Source organism: Neoarius graeffei, chromosome 5 (genome assembly GCF_027579695.1).
Source record: "Neoarius graeffei isolate fNeoGra1 chromosome 5, fNeoGra1.pri, whole genome shotgun sequence".
Taxonomy (NCBI): Eukaryota; Metazoa; Chordata; class Actinopteri; order Siluriformes; family Ariidae; genus Neoarius; species Neoarius graeffei.
The window spans coordinates 50,026,461-50,051,452 of NC_083573.1; the positions used below are offsets into that span (position 1 = coordinate 50,026,461).

The window sequence follows — 24,992 nt, forward strand, 5'->3', positions numbered from 1 at the left end:
CTGGCTATTCTCCATTGACCTCTCTCATCAACAAGGTATTTCTTTCCACAGAACTTCTGCTCAGTGGATGTTTTCCCCCCCTTTATTGCTCCATTCTGAGGAAACTCTAGGCACTGTTGTGTGTGAAAATCCTAGGAGAGCAGCAGTTATAGAAATAATCAAACCAATATTCATGCCACAGTCAAAATCACTGAGATCAGATTTTTATTGATAGTGTTCAGTGAGTGTTTATATGAGTGGACAACATGACACATTTTACTTCCATTGGGCCCAATTTATCAATTAGTAAAGTTGTGTGTGTTTTTTTAAACATTCAAATGTTTGAATATGACTGCCATGCTAAAAAGTCTCATTACATTAGGAAGGACTGGCCATACCCTAAGCATTTGGTTCTAGGACAGAAAAGTGTGTACAATAAAATACTTGTTATCCCAACAAAAATATTTTTGCCTTCTCCTTGTAGAATGATGTAGAATTCATAAAGGAACAATGAACAACAAAGGTGAATGATTTCAACACTCAAGACAGATGTTTTCCAAAATAACTGATCCAAAACAAAGGAAGGAATTTTTGTTGGACCACAAATCAAACGGCTCATCCATGACAGGCATAGCATGCAAGTTCCACAAACTTGCACCAAACAAATGTGACCAAAAGTATGTGGACAACTGACCAACTATTAATTTGTTGAGCGTTCCATTCCAAGCCATGGTCATTAATACATAGCTGCATTAATACATATGGCCTTTTGTGGCTATAACAGCCTCCACTCTTCTGGGTAGGCTTTCTACAAGATTTTGGAGTGTGTCTGTGGGGTCTTGTTCACATTCAGTCAAAAGAGCATTTGTGAGGTCCGGCACTAATGTTGAATGAGAAGGCCTGATCATCCCAAAGGTGTTCAGTAGGGTTGAGGTCAAGGTTCACTGCAGATCCCTCAAGTTCCTCCACACCAAACTTGTCAAACCATGTCTCCTCCTTTATAGACCTTACTTTGTGCACAGGGGCATTGCCATGCTGGAATAAGAAAGAGCCTTCCCTGAACTGTTGCCTCTAAAATATGTGTATGCTGTAGCATTACTATTACCCTTCACCAAAAATACAAAGGCTTATCCCAAACCCTGAAAACAGCTCCATGTCATTATCCCTCCTCCAGCAAACTTTGCTGTAGGCAATTTACTGTTGGTAAATAGCTTTCTCCTGGCATCCACCAAACCCAGACTTATCCATTAGACTGTCAGATAGTGAAGCGTGATTCATCACAAGAATATTTTCACTGCTCTGGAGTTCAGTGGCTGTGTGCTTAATGTCACTCCAGCTGACATTTGGCATTGAGCAATGTGTGCAGCTGCTTGGCCATGGAAACCCATTTCATGAAGCTCCCGGTGCATAGTTCTGATGCTAATAGTGCTTCTAGAGGCAGTTGGGGACTCTGTAGTGAGTGATACAACAGAGAATAAGTAATTTTTAATGCGTTACATGCTTCAGCACTCGTTGAACCTGCTGTGTACATTTGTGTGGTCTCATAAGCGTGGCTGAGCTGTTGTTGTTTCATGAAAGCTACAAATGGAAGGTACAAGACACTTCCATTTCACATTAATAGTACAGACAAAGGTGGCATCCAAAGTCGTCTTCAGTGTGACTTGTTCTACTGCCAGTGTTGTCTCTGGAGATTAAATAGCTATCTGCTTGATTTTATGGACCTGTTAGCAATGGGTATGGCTAAAACACCTGAACTCAATAACTAGGAGAGACATCCACAAACTTTTGGCCACAGGGTGCAACATGCCAAAAAAATATTAAATATTTTCATGATGCACAAAGAGGACGGTTTCAGCAAGACACACAGAACAAATTATACCCAGGCAACTGGAATCCGTCAGTGTGTGCAGAATATTGTTGGGCGCTTAAATGAGAAACATCAGAAGAAAGCAAAAATCATCAACATTTTTGGGTCAGTAAAACTAGTGCAGTGTTATCACTATTACTTGATTAAACACATTAAAGGTAGACTCATCTCATTATCTCTAGCCGCTTTATCCTGGAAGGTAGACTGCCTTTCAGATTTTTCAAGTCAAGTGTAGGTCATAAAAATAATTTTCCCCGACAACTTTTGTTTAGTGGACCAAATGCTACTGAATTTGAATCACAGACTTCCAATTTTATTAGGATGGACGGACTGACTTACTACAGTTGTAAAGAGTGATTATATGAGATACTGTATCCTTACGATTATATGGTCAGTCTGTCTGTCCGTCCGACCGACTGACCATATAATCATAAGGATACAGTATCTCATATAATCACTCTTTACAACTGTAGTAAGTCAGTCCGTCCGTCCTTCTGGTTCATGGCTCTTGCAGATGTTGCAGTCTGTAGGTGAACACGTGAGAGACGGATGGACTGACTTACTTACTACAGTTGTAAAGAGTGATTATATGAGATACTGTATCCTTATGCTTTTGGGTAACAATCACATTTCTGTTTCGTGTAATGACAGTATGAGCAGTCACATGACTGGCTTTTTGACAAAATAAAAACCAACTGATCCACAGCACTAAACACATCTCTGAGTTCATTCATTTATTTCTTTTGTCATTTACATAAAATGATTCCCCATGACAATCCTTCCTTCTTTCTCCTTTCATTCAAATCCTCAAGATGGACGGATGGACTTTTTTTTGTGAGATATTACAGAAACATATATCACAATGATCAAATTTCAGGGGGTACTAAATTTCACTGATTTCATGAAATCAAAAGGCACCCTTGCTTTAAGCCCAAACACCTATCCAAATGCAAATCTCACCTATCTCAGGCAAACCTTCATTTGAAAATGGTGTTCTTCTTTGCAAAGTATGTCCCATGTTATTTTTAATTTGCTTTTTAAAAAATAATGTTGTATTATATACTAATGCTGTAGAAGCCCCATGGCTGAAACCACTGTTCAACCAATGCACTATTATTTAATACTATGACTACTAATACTAGTCCCTTTATGCAATGAGATACATGAATGTGTGAATCCTCCAACTGATCACGTTATACCGTTTTATACAACAGTTAGTTCCGGTCCACTAATTTGATTGGTTGGTTTTGGTGTTCCAAAAGTGCTGATGTTTCACTGTGTGTGTATCACTCCACTCATCTGTGTCCTGCATGTAAATTTTCACTTCCAAGTTACTAAGGCAGCGTTAATGACATCGTCAACGGACATGGCAAATGATAATTTTCTGCAATAAAACTTTTGACTTAAAATATGAAAGCTCATCAGACGAAGATGAAAAGGAAGAAGGGGCACCTATTTTTCTGGAAACACTATCAACAGTTCAGGTCAAATCAATGTGAGCTAGCCAGCCAGCTAACTGACATGCTATAAAGTGAGTGTGGCTTCTTCTGGATCTATTTATGCTCGTGCAGCAACAATAAGCATTTGGCCATATTGTGTGTGAAATGTCACTTAATATTAATTTCATGTCAGTAGAACTGCTGTATATCACACTCAATGTTATGTTGTTTCACTGAATGTATTAGCTACGACCGAATCATCGCTGTGCTGCTGTTTGGTACGACAGCACTGCCTCTTGTGTGATATCTCTTAATTGAAAAATCTTTGAATGAGTTTAGAATTTGGCTCATACAAAAGTTAGTTATGTTGATTGGCATCTATAAAAGAAAAAAAACCCAATGTAGTCTATCTGTGCATCGAAAACTCCAGCCAACACGTGTTCATTTATTGAGTGCTCCACCACAGCCAGCCAGAGAGAACTCAAATTTCATATGCATAAGGACAGTTCATTACTTTAAAAGAAGACATGCAGCTTTTGTGGGGAAACAATATTATGTTTGCACAACAGTCAAACGCGAGATGTCAGAGTTTACATCACTGGGGGTGCTGACTTTCAACCAGGGCTTTGAACCAGAATTGTTTTCCTATTGGTTCGTTCCAAACAGAAACGGAATTTTAACGTTTCTGGTTTTGGGTTCCACCATTAAATAGATGTTCCCGAACCGGTTAGAACAAAAAAATTTCATTCCCGGAACGGTTAATTACGTTCCCTGTCAGCTGTTTAACAAATGGCTATAAAATTATGTCTCTGTCTCATCCAGCTTAAGCCAAATGTAGGCTAATTCTATTACAACCTTCATTAAATAAGACAAGAAATAATTCAAAACAATTATTATTTCAAATGTTGGCGATTTGGATTCTCAGTATGTCTTCCCATCTACACAAACAGAAAAAGTGCCAAAAATGAAAGATAATTCGTTTAGTGTGTTACCAAAGGCTCGTCAGGCCCTATGCATTGATAGGCTAACAGAGGTTAACGTCATTTAATGTTCGCGAGCCTCTCATTAACATGGACAAATATATTGATATCGTGTTTGAAATTGACGTTTTTGAATAACGATAGACTGCAATATTTACCTCTTATTTAAGATGTAGAGACGTGATAGTAGTCCACCCTCCCGCTCTCTCCATTCAGTCAGCGAACGTCACACAGGAAGTGAACCCCAGTGGGTCATAGAAACTTGCGCAGGAGAAGAATGACTTTTTTTATTTGTAGGCTACGGAAACTTTGAGGAACGAAATAAAAACCGGTATTAACCGGTTACCATTATTTTTAATAAGCGTTTCTGTTCCAGAACATAAAAAATAATAAAGTTTCTGGTTTCGTTTCTGTTCCATGTGAAATAGAAAAAGTTCCCGGTTTTTGTTTTCGTTCCTTGAACCAGTTCAAAGCCCTGCTTTTAACAAAAGTCATTTTCATATTTCTCCAAATTTCTATAATACAAACATTCCGATGTTATATTTGCTGTTCTGTTTGAGCTGTACTTTTGGAGAAAAAACTGCTGTCCTATTATTTTGCATTAATAATGTTGCTCACTGATTTCTGGAGCACTGCCCACTGTCTTATTTTCTTCAGCAGATCACGGAAACTCTATAGAGTAGCTCATGAATGTGTAATATCACACCTCCTGAGAGCTTGAGCTTCAGCATCTCCAAAGGCTGCAGCAATACCCTACTCCCTCCAGGACTGAAATTGGTGAAATTTGACTTAGACTGCTGCAATGAAATTTGCAAAGGGATAAATAAATTACACACAGACTGAAATGCATAAAAATCTCCTCCAGTTTATTTACAGTATTTACAATTCTTGAAGGATTACATTCAACTGACATTGAAAGCTGAGATTCTACAAATGTAAATGTGGTGCATAATGTACAACCTTCCAAAGACAAAGATAGCAGTGATGAAAATTTAATATTTACCTCATGATAGGTCTATTTTATTTGAGAATTACCAGTTCCCAAATAATACAAAACCATAATTCAGTATTAAAATGAAAAGCCTTTTAAACGTTTTACAAGTTCATGCGTTAAAAAAAAAATGCATTCAATGTCCACCAGAAGGCAGCAGCAGGAAGTTACTGAAACCAGTTCACTTTACTCAAATGCTCATTTATGCTCCCTTTACATGCGAAAATAAATACGTCCATTTCAAATGATGTAACCGTCGCTGCCCATTTACTTCCATGCGTCCTTTATGTTGGCATGGATGTTAAGCGATACATCCACTAGAAAGCAACGAGGAGTCAAAGGTTTCTCACATTTACAGTAATTCTGTCCAAACTCCTCCCACCTGTTCTGTAACAACCGTTTGTCCCTGTGCCTGGATGAAGTAACATCATATTAATGTTGAAAACTTCTCACTCATTTAGGTGGTGTTTACATTAGACCGTATCCGTCTCGTTTTCGTCGCGGATGCACTGTCCGTTCACATTAAAACGCCGGGAAACGACTCCACAGGCGGAACAACTTGAATCCGCCAGGGCCCACGTATTCAATCCATTACGTATCTGATCCGGTGCTGTGTAAACATTGAGGAACGAGGATACGCTGTGCTGAGCTCTAGCTGACGTCGTCATTGGACAACGTCACTGTGACATCCACCTTCCTGATTCGCTGGCGTTGGTCATGCCACGTTGGTCATGTGACGCGACTGCTGAAAAACGGCACGGACTTTAACTTCCTGCTATTTGTCCCGAATCACTGCTCGTGCGCTTCACTCGCGTGCTCTGTGAGCTGCGCAGGGCCGGAGTGCGCACCCTCCAGAGGGCACTCGCTGTTCAGGGCGGAGTGATTTGGAGCGCAGGATGCCTGCGGAGCTGAGCGTATCCGTGTATTGGCGTTGCTGTGTGCACGCGAATCGTGTATTGGCGTTGCTGTGTGCACGCGAATCGTTTTAAAAACGTTAATCTGATGATCCGCTGATACGGTCTAATGTAAGCACCACCTTAGACAATCTCTCCTCGAAAAGTTCCTTCATTTTAAAATTTCTTTGTCATGTCTTGCTTGAACTATTGGATTATTGCATTGCCTGTTTGCACCGTGGGTCAGAGAGGACTGAAATTTCATCTGTGCTGTATGTCGAGCATGTATAGCATATTTGACAATAAAGTTGACTTGACTTGGATACACTGCCCCGACGCTTTCTGATGGTACTGCTCCATTTCGTCTGTATCTGTAAACTTTCAGAAAACATGCACAAATACGGACAAAATGAATACAGAGTACGGACAGAAGGCAGAACGTTGAGCATAAATGAGCCTTTAGTATAAAGCGTGTTTAGGATGGATGTGCAAGCTCATCTCACATCTTTTTATTTTGCAGATGCTATACAGTTAGGTAAGTGTATTCCGCTATTAATCTCCTGTCCATGCAGTTTTTGTTCCCCTCTGTTTTGTATGGAAAATGCAGAGGTGAAACCTGGCAGTGATTGTGCTTTAGGAACATGTCATCCACTGTGTGTTAACCCGTGCAGGTGTGTTGAGGCTGTGATTAGTTGGCCTGTCTGCGTGGCGATGGTGAAGGAGGCCTGCGGACTGGTGGCAGGTCGTAATGTCCCGGTATGTGACTGTTGACTGGCAGGTCGTAATGGTTCTGAGGATCCTGTTCCAGAACGTTTCCAAGAGGACATTGTTCTGGAAAAAATTGGGACATGGAACAGTTCAGAGTCCAAACCAAATAAGAACATTTCTTGCTTCTGCCCCATAAAACATTCTAGCTTAATGAAAAGCCAAAAATGTCTCTGACTGCACAAATAACTACTGGAAAAGAGTGAATTGTCTTTGGTATATCAACTTCATGAAAAAAAAAAGAATTTAAGCATGTGCTATGAAACATGACATTTGAAAGGTCCAAAGTCTATTATTATTGTATTGTGTTCATAGGGCTGCTTATCCAGGGTTTTTTTTTTGCTCATGAAAACTTTCATTAAAGTAAGCTGTAGTCAGCTAACTCAGCAAAAACTGAAACTAGTTATTCAGATAGATGTTGTCACACTCTTTTTGGCACACACAGCTGCTACTGTTGCCTTTTACCCCCTTTTTGTACTCATATGACCTCTCCAGCTCCTTGTACATTTTCCGGTTCTCAAACCCCATTTATTCTCAGTAGAGGACATCTCACTCTCAGATCAGGAGTAAAACACGCACCCATAGATACAAATCAGTAGGAATAATTAATGCACACTTAAAGAACTAAGCAGCTTCTGAAAAATGGGCTGATGAAGTGACAGATAGTTTCCTCTTAAATCCAGTGCTAGTGAACTTTCCAGAATTAGTACCCCTTCCAAGTCCAGTGTTCCTCATAAGAAACTATAATTCATATCTTTGGATGATGGCTTTTTAGGAATTTTTGGTTCACACACAACCAGGTGCTCTGACATCCACTCCTCTTGGCTACCTTCCTTTAGGATGAAATGTGCTAAGATAAATAAGGTTCAGTGAGAGTTACCTCTACAGGGGAAACTGGTGGAAGGAAGGACTGGATGCCGGAGCTCTGTGTAGGATCTCTCAGGAGGCACAGCAGGTTTCATTTCCATGTAGCTGCACTCAGGAGGACATGGAGGAAGACCAGGCAGGTCTTTAATGGTGGCATATGGATTTTCACTGTTTAGAGAACTGCTGCTCACAGCAATGCAGGAGTCCTTCAATTCTGAGAGCAGATTAGAGAAGTGTTAGAGATAAAAAGAAATATGCTGGAACCTGTGCATATGACCAGAACAAACTTGCTGTATACAGTGATGCTTTAAACAGCACTTACGTTTGTTGTAGTATTTTCCAAGACTGGCACTGTAGCTGTAGCTACGGTCAATACCAAATGCTCCTGCAAAACACAAATTAGGAACTTAAATACATTCAGAACACAACATTATACATTAGGAGGAGGCCAACGTGGTTTTACTGATGAATCCATTGAGGATTGTGTAATAACACCCCCCCCCCCCCCCCAAATCAATCAATCAATCAATATTAGGCCTAGGCTATCTTCCTGCAAAGATTGTGCCGTGTAAGAAGCCAGTTTAACAAACATATTGGCAAAAACAATCTGCCTTAAGATTTCTAAACTCTTGGTATTTAATTGTGATTTCTACACAATTTGATTGAGTTGTTAGATAGCTATGTGCTTTACCTAATTGGACATATGTATAATAATCAGATATCAGCTGTTAAAATGTCCATTGATGCTCCTATGGCACAATCAGAATGGAATATTTAAAGTGTAATTTCACCCCCGACGTTGAGGCTAACTTCACCACTGCATAATCTTGAAAAATGCTAAAAAAGTGGGCAAGAGGTTGAGACGGGGGTGTGGAGGGGCTGAGAAGGGGGCAGGGTGAACAGGGGGCATGGATGTGTGAGGCGGGAGTTGCTCGGTGAGTCTTGATCAGCAGATACAGTGGTGCTTGAAAGTTGGTGAACCCTTTAGAATTTTCTCTATTTCTGCGTAAATATGACCTAAAACATTATCAGATTTTCACACAAGTCCTAAAAGTAGATAAAGAGAACCCAGTTAAACAAATGAGACAAAAATATTATACTTGGTCATTTATTTATTGAGGAAAAGGATCCAATATTACATATCTGTGAGTGGCAAAAGTATGTGAACCTTTGCTTTCAGTATCTGGTGTGACCCCCTTGTGCAGCAATAACTACAACTAAACGTTTTCAGTAACTGTTGATCAGTCCTGCACACCGGCTTGGAGGAATTTTAGCCCATTCCTCCGTACAGAACAGCTTCAACTCTGGGTTTTTGGTGGGTTTCCTCACACGAACTGCTCGCTTCAGGTCCTTCCACAACATTTCGATTGGGTTAAGGTCAGGACTTTGACTTGGCCATTCCAAAACATTAACTTTATTCTTCTTTAACCATTCTTTGTTGGAATGACTTGTGTGCTTAGGGTCGTTGTCTTGCTGCATGACCCACCTTCTCTTGAGATTCAGTTCATGGACAGATGGCCTGACATTTTCCTTTAGAATTTGCTGGTATAATTCAGAATTTATTGTTCCATCAATGATGGCAAGCCATCCTGGCCCAGATGCAGTAAAACAGACCCAAACCATGATACCACCACCACCATGTTTTACAGATGGGATAAGGTTCTTATGCTGGAATGCAGTGTTTTCCTTCCTCCAAACATAACGCTTCTCATTTAAACCAAAAAGTTCTATTTTGGTCTCATCCGTCCTCAAAACATTTTTCCAATAGCCTTCTGGCTTGTCCACATGATCTTTAGCAAACTGCAGACGAGCAGCAATGTTCTTTTTGGAGAGCAGTGGCTTTCTCCTTGCAACCCTGCCATGCACACCATTGTTGTTCAGTGTTCTCCTGATGGTGGACTCGTGAACGTTAACATTAATGTGAGTGAGAGAAACCTTCAGTTGCTTAGAAGTTACCCTGGGGTCCTTTGTGACCTCGCCGACTATGACACGCCTTGCTCTTGGAGTGATCTTTGTTGGTCGACCACTCCTGGGGAGGGTAACAATGGTCTTGAATTTCCTCCATTTGTACACAATCTGTCTGACTGTGGATTGGTGGAGTCCAAACTCTTTAGAGATGGTTTTGTAACCTTTTCCAGCCTGATGAGCATCAACAATGCTTTTTCTGAGGTCCTCAGAAATCTCCTTTGTTCGTGCCATGATACACTTCCACAAACATGTGTTGTGAAGATCAGACTTTGATAGAGCCCTGTTCTTTAAATAAAACAGGGTGCCCACTCACACCTGATTGTCGTCCCATTGATTGAAAACACCCGACTCTAATTTCACCTTCAAATTAACTGCTAATCCTAGAGGTTCGCATACTTTTGCCACTCACAGATATGTAATATTGGATCATTTTCCTCAATAAATAAATGACCAAGTATAATATTTTTGTCTCGTTTGTTTAACTGGGTTCTCTTGATCTACTTTTAGGACTTGTGTGAAAATCTGATGACATTTTAGGTCATATTTATGCAAAAATAGAGAAAATTCTAAATGGTTCACAAACTTTCAAGCACCACTGTATTTGAAGATGAACGCAGTTTCACAGACTCACTCAAGGGATGGAGTTGAGGGAGGGGATTAGATGGCATTAACATTCGTTTTTTTCCCCTTTCTTTTAACCTCCTGTTGTCTTCGGGTCAAAAATGACCCGAAACTGTGTTTAACAAGGGGTGTATACAGAAAACGAAGACAACAGGAGGGTTAATTAAAAAATTCTTCATGTAGAGAAGTACCAAACGGTTTACTCTAGGTCAGCATCGGCCTTGTCAGCTTCAGGATGATTTTAACCATCCGAAATGGTGATTTTTATAAAAATGACAATTTTGTCAATATTAATATCACCGTTGGTGTGTTTCATCACAGTACAGTAATATACGGTAATTTAGCTTACAGCTCAAAAACACGTTTAATTGTGCAGTACCTCTTTTAATACAATTCTCCACATTTTTTTTCCTTTTGAGGGTCAACTGTCTTTACTTATAGTAACAGTATAATAACAGACTTCTGATTGAGATGTAGACAAAATGTTCGGAAAGTTTTCAGAAAATATCATAATTTCATCATGTGAAGGGTTTGCCCAGGCTTTCACACTTATTCAGAAGTCAAAATGAACTGTACAGTAAATTGCATAGTATGCAGGCATGCCTTGGTCTTTAGGGGGTTCCTGGTGTTTCCAATCAGCAGGTAAAGTAGCATTAGTTTCCATTCCAAATAAGCCTCTTCTCTCCCGCTCCATATTCTTCAGACTGTAGAACAGCTGCTTATTTGTGTTCTGAATCAACAAAAGAGCAAAGTTAAGGAGGACTCTAAGTTAATTAAGTAAATATTAACCTATGTCTGTATGCACAGTGACTATTTATATTCATTAAAAACACATCTTCCTATTAATTTCATAGCAGACAACAGGCGAGATTACAAAGTAGGCTACCTTGACAAGCCGGTCCTGGTTATTAGGGATTTGGGGTAAAGGAAGTCTGTTCTGGGACAGGGTGTGGTAGCTGGGGTTTGAATAGTAGTGATGGTAGCTGTGTGGAACATCTAATGCAAAGAAAGTGGAATATACAAAGATTCTTTGTTATTTCAAGTCCTTTAAATGAATTATGCTCAAATGAAAAATGATTAGCTGTCTTGACTCCTACCTGGCACAGCATACTCAGACGTGACATTGCGGGTGGAGGAAAAAGATACAGTGGGTGTGTTGCTCTGCTTGTCCTTCTGTCTGCGTCGGTAGTAGAGCAACAGTAGTGTCAGCAGCAGCACCACCAGGATCAGCAGGACCACAATGCCCACAATCGCCCCCCAAGAGTCTTTCTCCACTGGAGATACGGGCACCATCATACTCACCACTCGCTCTGTAGGAAACCAGAAACATGAGCATTACTAACAATATGCCACGACAATAGTACAATATAACTTCTTCACAGGCATTATGATGTTATGATATTTTTTATTAGGTGCTGGGTTACTGGTAAGTTCCTGCAAATACGGAAGACAAAGAATAAAGAACATGCAACAACCTTGTGTATTTGAAATAATGTATTAATACCTCTCAAATATTGATTATTTGCTATATGTTCATGTTTTCAGATCATATAAAATGAATGAATACCTTGTGCACAGTCCAATCCAGGTCCAGGTTCACAAAGACATGCACCAGTGTGAGGGTCACATGAATGGTTCGGGGAGCACGAACACGCCTGATTACAGTTGGTTCCAAATGTCCCTGCTTTACACACTGCAACAGAGGTACTGCACATTACACACAGCAACACAAACTAATGAATAAACAAAGAATATCCAAAATAATGCTCATCTAAAACCAACAGTCTATCAGCATAATTATAGCAAACATAGGCAAATGTACTGGCTTGACAATGCGCTTCCACTCATTTTACTTCAAACCTGTTACACTGAAGATCAGTGAAGGTACTTAATTATTTAACAGTTATTCCACGAAATCAAGTCGTACATGAGCTGATAGACGACGAGGCGCGTAGCACCTATCCACATTCCCTGGATTTTGAGAAACAGAGCATTTTCATTTTTTGCAAATTTGATAAAAACTTTATACAAAACGTCCAACAAAATAATTTCCGCTTAGAATGTAAACAAGCCGGCAAAATGACAGTAGCAATTTGTGAAAAATGCTGCTATAATAATTCTTGAAAAATAAAAAAAAAGAGGTGTACTTCCTATCAAATACTTTTATTCCATATTTTGTTGCTTTTTTGGGGGTTTTGTTTTCAAGTAGTGTTTTTATTTCGTCCTCAGCTGGTTCAGCAACACCCTCTGCCATTTTGTTTTTCTTTACTCACAGTATATGAGCTGATAGCCTAGTAATAGAGTAGCCAATCAGAGTGTGCGATTGCTCATTGATTGTCCACTCAAGGACTCCAAGAAGGCCGGGTACTCTGAACTACCACTTGGTGCATAAGCGCAAATGACAGTCAGAGATCGTTCCTCGACCCGAAAGTGCAGGGAAACTACCCTCTCGTTTACTGGGGAGAACTCTGATTTTATATATATACACACACATATATACACACACACACACGAGGGTAAGTCAAAAAGTTCTAAGACAGATGTTATAGTTTGAAAAGGAATTCAAAAGAATTCAAAAAAGAAATACAAAGAAGGAATTCTCCGATGGAAACATTGCTTGCAGAAGTGTTTAGACTTAAATGGAGGATATGTAGAGAAATAGCTTTGTTATTTTCATAAATAAAGATTTTTCTTTCATTTGTCTTAGAACTTTTTGACTTACCCTCATATATATATATATATATATATATATATATATATATATATATATATATATATATATATATATGGGTCCATCTCAGAAACTGGTCTCTCATTTGGGACATTATGGTCAAAAAATAAATTTTCTAATTTTACTATTTTTTTTTGCATTTACCTAACACTCAATGTTTCTTTTGTCATGTTTAATCAGAATAAAGATAGCATCTTGCTTTATCTGGCCTCCACTGTGGAAAATATTTTTGATTACAATTCAAAAGCTTTTGTAAAATTGATTTCCATATAAAATAACTACATCATGAAGAATTAAAGCCCCTCCTTCACAGAGGAGTGAAAATATTGAATAAATTTCCTCTTTTTAATTGCTTGGGTTAAAAATGGCAAGTTATGATGACTGAATTGATTATTCACTTAAATATGAATAATATGATGCAGTTTGGGTATTTGATATGGCGAAATAGGACACAATGGAAAAATCAAGAACACACCGGAAAGATGAGAATAACGGCGGTGGTAAAAGAACAGCGACTGCACCGGCTGAAGGTCGCGCGGGTCTCTGCTGCGGCGCGCGAGCAACGGGACATCACTACCGCACCGGACGGAGCGCGAGGCGGGGGCGGGGCAAAATGACTGGCCGTAGATTCTATCAAAAGTTCGATCTAAATTGACCATGGTCGCAAAATACTGGCCAAAAATACGCAAACACTACAAAATATGAAAGTAAGATGAAAAAGAAACATTCTATTGCCTTATACTGCAAGACTAAAACAAAATAAAACTGTCAAAACTCACCTTTTCAGTGATAACGTCCGAACAGATCACCCGCGTAACAGAAAGACCGCAAATGGAAGCACGATCAACTTCTAACTGTTGGAGTGGAAAATTCCATTCTACACATGCAAATTGTTAATGCGTGTCCTTCCCCGAACACAAATGACACGCTACGGTAAAAAAATAGACCACGACTCATTTTATAGCTCAGAAATTCATACAAGACCAGCTACCATCGTAACATATTCTGTAAGAAACATATTCTATACCTAACTTTCAGCTTTCGTTTTAAAAAACAAAATCGCAGATTTATAACTAAATGTTTATGTGGCGTAGTGATTTTAAGTTACTACTTTTGGTGAGGTAGTGACCTCGACCCTGAGGCTTTCCGTTTAGATCAAAACACACGATCGTATTGGTTTTGGGTTTGCGGAAAATGGAGTTACAACGGTGATCAAATATTTTGCATGATGTTTTATTACGGTTATGATTATTCTGTGAGCGCACCGATCCTTAGGTGTATAAAGTTACAACTTAAAATACAATTAGTGATAACTGTAGACTTTTCAGTGGACTACAACCTTTTTAAGGGAATGCGATGTAGTCAACCATTTATCATGTCCCAGATCAAGCCACCATTTTTCCACAAATTTGCAGAATTTTTGCCAAATTCTGAATAGAGTATTCACATCAAAGATTTAGTTTTATCTGTATTATTTCTTTCATCATTTTATTTCAAATTAAAACCAACATCACCATTCAAAACCGTATAGTTTATTGACAGAGTATATTTAGTGGGGTACCCCCACAGTACCCAGTTTCTGAGACAGACCCATATATATATATATATATATATATATATATATATATATATATATATATATATATATATATATATATATATATACACACACACACTGTATAAAACATTTATACGACTATACAACCCAGTTTCCAAAAAAGTTCACATGCTTTGTCTCTGTACTATTTTCAATGAAATATATGGTTTCCATAATTTGCAAAGCACCACATTGTTTTTATTTACAGTTTGTACAGTGTTCCAACCTTTTTGGAAATGGGGCTATATTACATGCATTCAATTACAAACTTTTCCAAAAATGTGTGCATGTATTTTTTAAATTGTTTAGTGTGTCTCCATGACTGCTCTTAATGTGGGTGAGGTTTGTTAAAAGTTTAAAGTGCATGTTGTTAAGTGGCATTAGAATAATTCTTTGCAAAGGTAAACCAAATTTTTTTTGTTCATGAATTTTTATGGACATTTTAAAAAATTATTATTTAAGTATTGGTTTTTAAAAGACAATCCATTGTCTTACAGCTACTTTGACTTACACACAGAACAGTCTGATCCAGTCCAACCTGGGAGACAGTGACATGATCCATCCTGATGATGACATGTGGCATTGTTGGCACACCTACACACACCACTGCACTGCTTACCAAAGTGACCAACTGGACACACTAGAAACCACAGATATCTTTCAGTTAATATGACAATAAACAACATACTTTTGTGTATGCCTTATTTATGTATATTTTCTAAATAAACAAAATGTTATAAAGCAATGATAGCAAAGGACCCTGAAAGCATGGGCGGGACGGTGGGCGGGACGGTGGTGTAGTGGTTAGCACAGCCGCCTCACAGCAAGAAGGTTCTGCGTTCGAACCCAGCAGCCGACGAGGGCCTTTCTGTGTGGAGTTTGCATGTTCTCCCTGTGTCTGCATGGGTTTCCTCCGGGTGCTCCGGTTTCCCCCACAGTCCAAAGACATGCAGTTAGGTTAATGTGGGGCGGCCTTGGGCTGAAGTGCCCTTGAGCAAGGTACTTAACCCCTGACTCCTGCCCGGGTGCTCTAGTGTGGATGCCCACTGCTCTGGGTGTGTGTGCGTGTGTTCACTGCTTCAGATGGGTTAAATGCAGAGGATGAATTTCACTGTGCTTGAAGTGTGCATGTGACATGCTTCTTCTTAAAGCATGTTACTCTTCACTGCTTACCCAAAACCTTCTGTTAAGAAGGATAATTTAATACATCAGCTCAGCACAGAGATCTAGCTAACATCTACTGCATGTGTGTACGAGTCTATATTTGTGTATATTAGTTGTCCTACCTTGTTCACACAGAGGTCCTGTATATCCTGGTAGACACATACACTGGCCTGTGATGTGATGGCATGAGGTGGAGTGACCACCACAGGTAGGACAAGTTTGACTGCACTTCTCCCCATACACACCCTGACTGCACACTGAGAGGAAGAACAACAGGATTTGTACACAACTAACTTTTAGATAGCTGCTATATATATGTTTAGTACAGCATATTTAACATCTCACATTTATTGTACTACTTTCACTTACATGTAATGAATGTGTTCTTTTGTACATTGTATATATTATATTCAGTTTTAGGATTCTGCTTTATACCTAGATGTAGCTAAAATAGTGCTTGCTTGTGTAGAAATATTTATCTGACCAGTGCTCATGAAGAAAAAGAAGTGTGTGTAATCTTCCCTAAATTTGTTTGATGTATCACAAATTCACCTAAATGTGTAACTTTCCCCTCACTTAAAATAATTCTCATCTCATCTCATTATCTGTAGCCGGTTTATCCTGTTCTACAGGGTCGCAGGTAAGCTGGAGCCTATCCCAGCTGACTACGGGCGAAAGGCGGGGTACACCCTGGACAAGTCGCCAGGTCATCACAGGGCTGACACATAGACACAGACAACCATTCACACTCACATTCACACCTACGGTCAATTTAGAGTCACCAGTTAACCTAACCTGCATGTCTTTGGACTGTGGGGGAAACCGGAGCACCCGGAGGAAACCCACGCGGACACGGGGAGAACATGCAAACTCCACACAGAAAGGCCCTCGCCGGCCCCGGGGCTCGAACCCGGACCTTCTTGCTGTGAGGTGACAGCGCTAACCACTACACCACCGTGCCACCCCTATATTATATTATATTATATTATATTATATTATATTATATTATATTATATTATATTATATTATAAATACACAGATGATTATAGAAAATCGCACACTGATTGGGTAAGAAACTCAGACTATTTCTCGATAATCACCTCGAGCGATTCAGCAAAATGGCGGCCAATTGCTTCATCACTGTAAGTGAGGAAGAATTAGAAATGATGAAAGAAAATGCTGCTCCTAAAAGCACTAAAGATGCTACGAAGTTTGATCTAAAACTATTCAAAGGTAAGGTGGAATTGTGATTTATTTTATCTATTTCAAAACAAAGTATTTTATGTGAGTTGGCACAGATAAGTGACAAGTCTGTGCCGCACCGTTATTACATTTGCATGCTGCTTTTCAAGTTTGAAATAAATGATTTTTTAATACAATTTTTAAATTAAAAAAAATCCTGTGCATTTATACTAAAACAGTTATCTGCCTCAGGCTCAGTGAATATCGGTGAATAACAACCTTGACTTTGTTTCGGTTCTTATTCACTGATATTCACTTCGCCTTTGGTGAATAATTGTTAATTATTATATTTAATGCCCAAGTTCAAGAAAACTCAAGAAACACATTTACCCTTATTACTAATTCTATGACTATACATGAAAATGCAACCAAGAAATGCCCTCACATTTTTCTGACATCCCATTCGTACAGCCTATTAAATCACATCACACTTTATAACCTTGGAATTAGGTTCTGTCTGACAATTCTGTAATTTTAATATATTGAGTAATAACCTTTTGACTCTTGATAAGGTCCAAGCACGTACAACTTTAAGGCCAGTTATGAAGATATACTGAAGACCGACAGCTAGTTTAAACCAGACTTAAATCTAAGCACGAGCAGAGGCACTGTGACTGAGAGAACCTGCACTCACCATGCTGACACTGAGGTCCCCAGTAGCCAGGCTTACACATGCAGACGCCATTGTGTGGCAGGCAGGAGGCGCTGTTGAGGCATGAGCAGCTCTGATTACACTGATGGCCCCATTGTCCTTGTGGACACTGCTCTGTGCAACGTGGACCTACACACATGGTTTAATTAAATTACACCGGGTCTAGTATACTACTATTTAGCTTTATACGAGTGGCTACAAACAACAGGAAAGATGCTAATTTAGTTGTACCTGTCCAGCCTGGCAGACACTGGCACTGTCCTGTAACACTATGGCACCCTTCATCATGGAGGCAGTCACATTTATGCTTGCAGCCTGGGCCAAAAGTTCCCACCTGTTTAACAAGAACAAGCAGAAATGGAAACTATGCTTCTTAGTCAAAAGCAGTCAGTTGTGAGCAGAAAGAATACACAGTCTTAACCTAATCATTAACTTGATTTTTTTGTGTGTTTGGTTGCTTTCATTTTGTATTTTCCATTTTCATTTCATTGTTTTCAACTTTTGCTCATTCTAGATCACAGAGCAGCTGAACACACTCAAAGGAAAGTGCTATGTGCAATACATGCCATAAGTTCACAGACACAATTTAGCTAGTGTAAATCTGATTGATAGCTAAGAGAGTAATGCCATCCATCCCACCCAGGGAGCACGGTCTCTTGAACTCCCAGCCACATGGGCGCCGCCAGGGGGGGAAAGGTTAGAACAATTCTAGGGGCCCAGCACTGCCATGGGGCCCTTTAAGGGGCTGATAATATGCTTTTAATTATTTTAATAAGACTTTTGAAATAACAACAATGCAATATTCCATCTGGTAAAATGAGCTAATTGAACAAGGTTGTCTATTTCTTGAGTTCTTCAACATATTGTCATTTAACCCTCCCCCTTTTGCGAAATGGTACGGTCCAGTTCTGGTAGAAGCGCGATGCGTTAAATCTGTGTGCTGATCAGTGCAACGCTACTTGCTGCTGTGTTGCGGTGCAGCAGCCAGCCAGCCAGCAGTGGAGTGCGTACAGTCTATGATCGCTAAATATGAAGAGTGGCTGTCAAAAACGTAAAGAAAGGCAGCTGAAAGCTGAGAGGGACCGGAGAGGCAGGCAACTGGTCACTCAGTTTTTCCCAAAGAAAGGTAGCTATCGCTCACATGTGTGTTCAAAATATTAGCGAATGGTAAATGAACAGTATGAACGTGGTTGGATTAGCCTATCAAGAGAACACTTTTACAGTTTGTACAGTGACATTTTTTCCATTTTAATAACTGAACTGACTTGTGTGATAATAAACAAGATGAAATATTACATTATGCTGGTGCTAATAACTAGTGCTAATAACCAGTTTCATAACTAATGGGGTGCCCTAAATATGCACAGATTCAGCCTCAGAGGGACCTCCGCCCTACCAAACCACTGAACCCCCCTTTGGAGAAGGAGGTAAGCAGCAATACAACCCATAAATGCTTTAGGATTGAAGTTTTTAATGAGCGAGCGCCATATGGTACAGTTTGCTAGATTAAAGTGTTGCTAATAACGGACACCAGTCAAGTGTTTGACATGGTTACGTGTGTGGAATGTTCACACGTTCTAAACCATTGGTTTCAAATTGAGGAGCTGGAGAAAGCACAGCACACATAAAAGAGGGATAGAGGTTACAACATATGAAGAAATACGTACGTAATTGATCAAATTGAAATGTCACTCCGTGTCACTTTGAAATAAATTTATAATAAGATGTTTCCTGTCTTTTATGGGTAACATTTGTAAGGCTACTGAGTATGGAGTTCATTTAAATGCATCAAACTTGAATGCATCAAACTTTTTCATGCATTAACTAACTTGCATGCATTGCTGATAACAGAGCCAGGCCCCTCATCAGGCCATGATGCAGCAGCCAGGGAGGACACCAGAAGTGTTGAAGTACAGGAAGGGAACAGGGGGAGTACCAGCAGCACAGGTGGTGAGGAAGAAGCAGCAGAGAGTAAGGAAGAGCAGGAAGAAACTGAGAAGGCATGTGGCAAAATCTTGAATTTTAATTTGTGATTGTAAATGCACCAGAATTAGTCACTGACCAGTTTTCATCTAGTCCCTGGTAGGTTAATACATAAAATGTAATAACAAAGTCACAAACTCAAGGTCCATGGGCTATCAAAAGTCAAATAATGACAATAGTGCAATTGTGACGAGGGTGGGCAAAGTTGGGGGGCCCAAAATTCTAATCTTTCATGGGGCCCAAAATTTCTGGCGGCGCCCCTGCCCAGCCATGTACTAAATGGAATAGCTTGTCTTAAATGGAATGATTGGCAGGTATGAGGTAGGCATACAATTCAAATTAATGACAGCTATCAAAAGCAACGTCAAAGGAAATGACTTCTAAAACAGCATACAGTAGCTTTGCTATTAAAGGAAAAAAAAAAGAGTGTGAGGATTTGGAGGCAGACTCACAGGGCAGGGCTGGTCACACAGATCTCCTCTCCAGCCAGCTGTGCATGTGCAGGAGCCATCGGCTGGGTGGCACTGAGCCTTGTTAGCACACTGACATGTGGCATTACAGCCTGGACCCCATGTCCCCTTTGAACATGGAATGGAACAGTCTGGACCCCTCCACCCTGTAAGCAAACATACCCACATTAACAGACGGTGACCAAATGGCTTCAGTGAGACTGAATCAAAGTCAGCAAAGATCTAAGAATAAAAAGGAAGGCAGCATTAAATAAACTGACTGCACAGATCATGTATGAGGGGAACATAAGAGGAGAGAGAAAAGTTTTCTTAATTTTCATTCATTTATCTGTACACACACACACACACACAAAATTTGGTGACTTTGTGAACTGTTTGCTCGCTGACAGCAGTAGATTATTGTACCCTCTTTGCAGAAGCATGTTCCATCTACAGGAGAGCAGGAAATAGCATTTTTGCAGGAACACTCCAAGGAGCAATTTTTTCCATAGAAACCACTCTCACAGTGCCTGTCACAGTGGTGTCCCTACACACAGATCAGGGATAAAAGAACAGTAAATATCATTACATGATCTATAAAGCTACAGGATGTAAAACCCCTGACAGCCTCAGAAGCTTTGCTTGCAAAGCTGATGGGTTTTTAATTTCAGTCGATCTTTTTTCATATAGCATATGCGTTTATGCCAGTTTTAAAATGATGCATCACTGATGAATGTTAAATCCCCTTACTGTGTATCCTGGAGTACACTGACACAAGCCGCTGACAGTATCACACACGCCACCGTTCACACACAGACAGGGCTCCAGGCAACCATTCCCATAGTATCCATGAGCACAGGTCTCATTACAGAAGAGCCCTGCCCACCCAGGCTGGCATGTACACTCTCCCTTCAGTGGGTGACAACTGCAATAGTGTGTGCATGTGTATTAAAATTTCTATGGTTATAATAATCATAAATTAACATTTGTTCAACAATTCCTATTGTTATTTTTTTATTATTCCTAGCAGGGATATGTTAGGATCCAGAACCATAGACCTCCTTAGATAAATTTTATACAACTTTTGACTACAGAAAAAAAAAAAAAAGATTTACAATCATCTTGTAAACTCTCCAAACCAGGGTAATAAATTTCACATATGAATACAATGGTCCTTGAAAACATCACAAAGAGTACATGAAACAATACTAGTAAAGAAACATTTCTTCCAAAATTAATATATTCTGGCAGTAAATGAGTGCATATAAAGGATTATACTGCAGGGCTTTCAAAAAAATAGCTCTTCATGCTTAAAAGGGATGCATAATCTTAATGAAACAAGTTTGGCAATCGGACCACTGCCATCCATTGCTAAAACAAGAGCACAAGTGTATGCATTGTAATTATATACTATTCAAAAAAAGTAGGGGATATTGGATTTACAAGTAGAATGAAATGCAGATCATGAGGTCAGGAAGGAAACAAATGACAGAAAAACATTAAGGAAACATTTGTCAATTTATTCGAAACCCTGTGTACAGTCAGTAAAGGACAGATTCTCCAGAATACGGGTCAACACAAACACAGGGTCACACAGCAAATTTACCACCATTTTGAAACCGAGTCAGTAGCGGGTAAAACCCCCTCGGTTGGCTAGACAAGCTCGAATTTGGCGTGGCATACTCCTAACGAGACGTCCCAGGTCATTTTGGGGAATGTTATTCCATTCCTGTTGCAATGCTGCTGCAAGTTCTTGGACATTGGCAGGAGGTTGTTGACGTTGGCGTAGCCACTGTTCAAGCATGTCCCAGACATGCTCGATGGGGGAAAGGTCCGGACTGAGTGCTGGCCATGGTAATCTGGTGATATTCTGCTGCTGGAGGTAATCTGTAACGATCCTGGCCCTATGACATCTGGCATTGTCATCTTGGAAAATGAAATGGCGGCCATAATGACGTGCAAACGGCACAACACGGGGTGCCAAGATGTTGTCCCGGTAGTACTGCCCTGTGACACGTCCAGCAACAACATGCAAGTCTGTTCTGCCGGCAGCAGTGATGCCTCCCCACACCATTACAGAGCCACCCCCATACGGATCATGTCTAATGACGTTAACGTCATGGAAATGTTCGTTACGTCGGCGCCAAACCCTCCTGCGTCTGTCCAGGAAGTCCACAGTGAACCTCGACTCATCTGAGAACATTACGTGGTTCCATCGGTGATTATCCCAGCGTTGATGATGATGACACCATTGGAGTCTGGCCCTAATGTGACGATCCCTCAAACAGGGAATGACACGAGGACGTCGGGCGTGTAAGTGAAATCTGTGCAGTCGATTCCTGATGGTCTGGCCACTCACTACCAAGCCAGTATCCCTTCGAAGTTGAGACCTTATCTGATTTGCTGTTACCATACGATTTCTCAAGGCAATAGTGCGGATGAATCTGTCCTGAGCCTGAGTTGTTGCCCTTGGTCAACCGGATCGTGGTCTACCCTGAACAGACCCTGTAGCACGATGTCTGGACCATAATCTGCTGATGACAGACTGGGAAACATTCAATGCTCTTGCCACAACGACCTGTCTTGTGCCAACCTGTAGCATGCCAAGGGCACGTAACCTCTCATCCTGTGTTAGACGGCGCATGGTCTCTGTTTAATTAACGACTTCAACCACTGATAATCTGATGCTTTCTCTTCAAAATCTTCCTTTGGAGTGGCTCTAACCTTCCAATTCAGAGTCATGCAAATTTGTGGCACGACCCCCTTGATCATCAGTAGCATCCCGTGCTGATCATGAGAGTGTCTTTGATGTGTTTGGGTGATGAATTTCTTTGGAAATGCTTCCTCAGTAAGAAACTATACAACATGCTTTCGTATCCCTTTGTATATGTGAAAATTTGGATCTCAAAATAAAATATCCCCTACTTTTTTTGAATAGTATTGTATGTTCGTATTATTATTAAATATATTCTTTAAGGGCAGAAATACAGAGTCTATAAAATATGGGAAACTACACCAGTCCTCACCTGAGAGTGTGTTGGCGGTCACAGAGACAGCTCTGTTCACAGTGCACGCCGAAGGTTCCATCAGTGCACATCCTCTGAGAGCACTGGGGTCCCCTGAAGCCTGGTTCACACAAGCAGCCACCATCGATGTGATAGCAGCGTGCCCCATTAGTGCAGTCACACACACCCTTACAGTCCTGCCCGTAGCTCCCCACTGAACACTCTTCATTACACCTGTGGAGTGAAAATGGACAGATACATACATACACATACCCCCATATTAAAGTAATTTGTGATTTTGACATGCAGCAAAACTAAAGCTATGCACCACCGAGTTTTATTTGAAACTACTGAATAAAATACTGGCAGCTCTTTACTTGTTGTAACATGCTGTGTTTTACAACAAACCCACCTCTCACCAGTAAAGCCAGGAGCACACTGACAGTGACCCTTCTCTGGGTCACAGTGACCACCATTATGGCACAAACACTCTCTAGAACAAGTTATGCCAAATCTTCCCTTAGGACATTGTTCTGTACATACTGGCCCCTGAGAGAGAGAGAGAGAGAGAGAGAGAAAGATTAAATGTCTTAAACAATGTCAGTAAAATTTAATCCATCAAGGCAAGAGTCTATTTAATAGTCTCAGAGAGAACAGAAATTTCTCACTGTCCATCCAGGTGGGCATAGACACACTCCATTCCCCTGGCAGATGCCTCCGTTCTGGCAAGAGCAGCGAGCTGCACACCGGCCTGTCCTCACACAGGGAGTATCACATCTGTGTGGTACAGACATGTCATTCACACTGTACAGACACCTTATAAACTACAAACTTTTCAGTAAAAACATACAGCACATATACAACTTTGGAAAAAAAAATTAAGAGACCACTGCACTCTCTCTGGTTTTACTATTTATAGGTATGTGTTTGAGGAGCATGAACATTTTTGTTTTATTCCATAAACTACTGACAACATTTCCCCCAAATTCCACAGAAAAATGTTGTCACTTCGAGCATTTAGTTGCAGAAAATGACAACTGGTCAAAATAACCAAAAAGATGAAGTGTTTTCAGACCGTTATTAATGCACAGAAATCAATATCATATTCAATTTTAAACAACACAATACTAATGTTGGAACTTAGGACAAGTTCGGAAATCAAAATTTGGTGGAATAACCCTGACATTTAATCACAGCTTTCATGTGTCTTGGCATGCTCTCCACCAGTCTTTCACATTGCTCTTGGTGACTTTATGCCACTCCTGGTGCAAAAATTCAACCAGCTCAGCTTTGTTTGATGGTTTATGACCATCCATCCTCCTCTTGATCACATTCCAGAGGTTTTCAATGGGGTTCAGGTCTGGAGATTGGGCTGGCCATTTCAGGGTCTTGATCTTGTGGTCCTTCATCCACACCTTGATTGACCTGGTTGTGTGGAATGGAGCACTGTCCTGCTGGAAAACCCAGTCCTCAGAGTTGGGGAACATTGTCAGAGCAGAACAAAGCAAGTTTTCTTCCAGGTTAACCTTGTACATGGCTTGATTCATGTGTCCTTCACAAACAAAAATCTGCCCCATTCCAGCCTTGCTGAAACACCCCCAGATCATCACCGATCTTCCACCAAATTTCACAATGGGTGAGAGACACTGTGGCTTTTAGGCCTCTCCAGGTCTCCATCTGATGACCAGGTGATGGGAAAAGCTGAAAACTGGACTCATCAGAGAATATGACCTTACTCCGGTCCTCTATGATCTAATCCTTATGGTCTTTAACAATCATCAGCCTGGCTCTTCTTTGCT

At 40.3% G+C, this 24,992-nt stretch overlaps 1 protein-coding gene across 1 annotated transcript in view; it reads right to left on the reverse strand.

Annotated features, from left to right (window-relative positions):
- Positions 1 to 5,110: 5,110 nt before the first annotated feature.
- The window catches only part of pear1 (platelet endothelial aggregation receptor 1), a 71,398-nt gene continuing 51,516 nt past the window's right edge, over positions 5,111 to 24,992 (reverse strand). The window contains exons 8-24 of the mRNA XM_060921926.1: positions 23,862 to 23,970; positions 23,606 to 23,742; positions 23,215 to 23,427; positions 20,939 to 21,113; positions 20,615 to 20,735; positions 20,192 to 20,355; positions 17,988 to 18,090; positions 17,739 to 17,885; positions 15,985 to 16,119; positions 15,210 to 15,338; positions 11,938 to 12,063; positions 11,468 to 11,680; positions 11,257 to 11,366; positions 10,974 to 11,100; positions 8,104 to 8,166; positions 7,795 to 7,995; positions 5,111 to 6,980 (exon numbers count right to left, since the gene is read on the reverse strand). Coding sequence (XP_060777909.1) covers positions 6,838 to 6,980; positions 7,795 to 7,995; positions 8,104 to 8,166; positions 10,974 to 11,100; positions 11,257 to 11,366; positions 11,468 to 11,680; positions 11,938 to 12,063; positions 15,210 to 15,338; positions 15,985 to 16,119; positions 17,739 to 17,885; positions 17,988 to 18,090; positions 20,192 to 20,355; positions 20,615 to 20,735; positions 20,939 to 21,113; positions 23,215 to 23,427; positions 23,606 to 23,742; positions 23,862 to 23,970 — 2,416 coding nt within the window. The 3' untranslated portion in view covers positions 5,111 to 6,837. The remainder of the gene's footprint in view (positions 6,981 to 7,794; positions 7,996 to 8,103; positions 8,167 to 10,973; positions 11,101 to 11,256; positions 11,367 to 11,467; positions 11,681 to 11,937; positions 12,064 to 15,209; positions 15,339 to 15,984; positions 16,120 to 17,738; positions 17,886 to 17,987; positions 18,091 to 20,191; positions 20,356 to 20,614; positions 20,736 to 20,938; positions 21,114 to 23,214; positions 23,428 to 23,605; positions 23,743 to 23,861; positions 23,971 to 24,992) is intronic.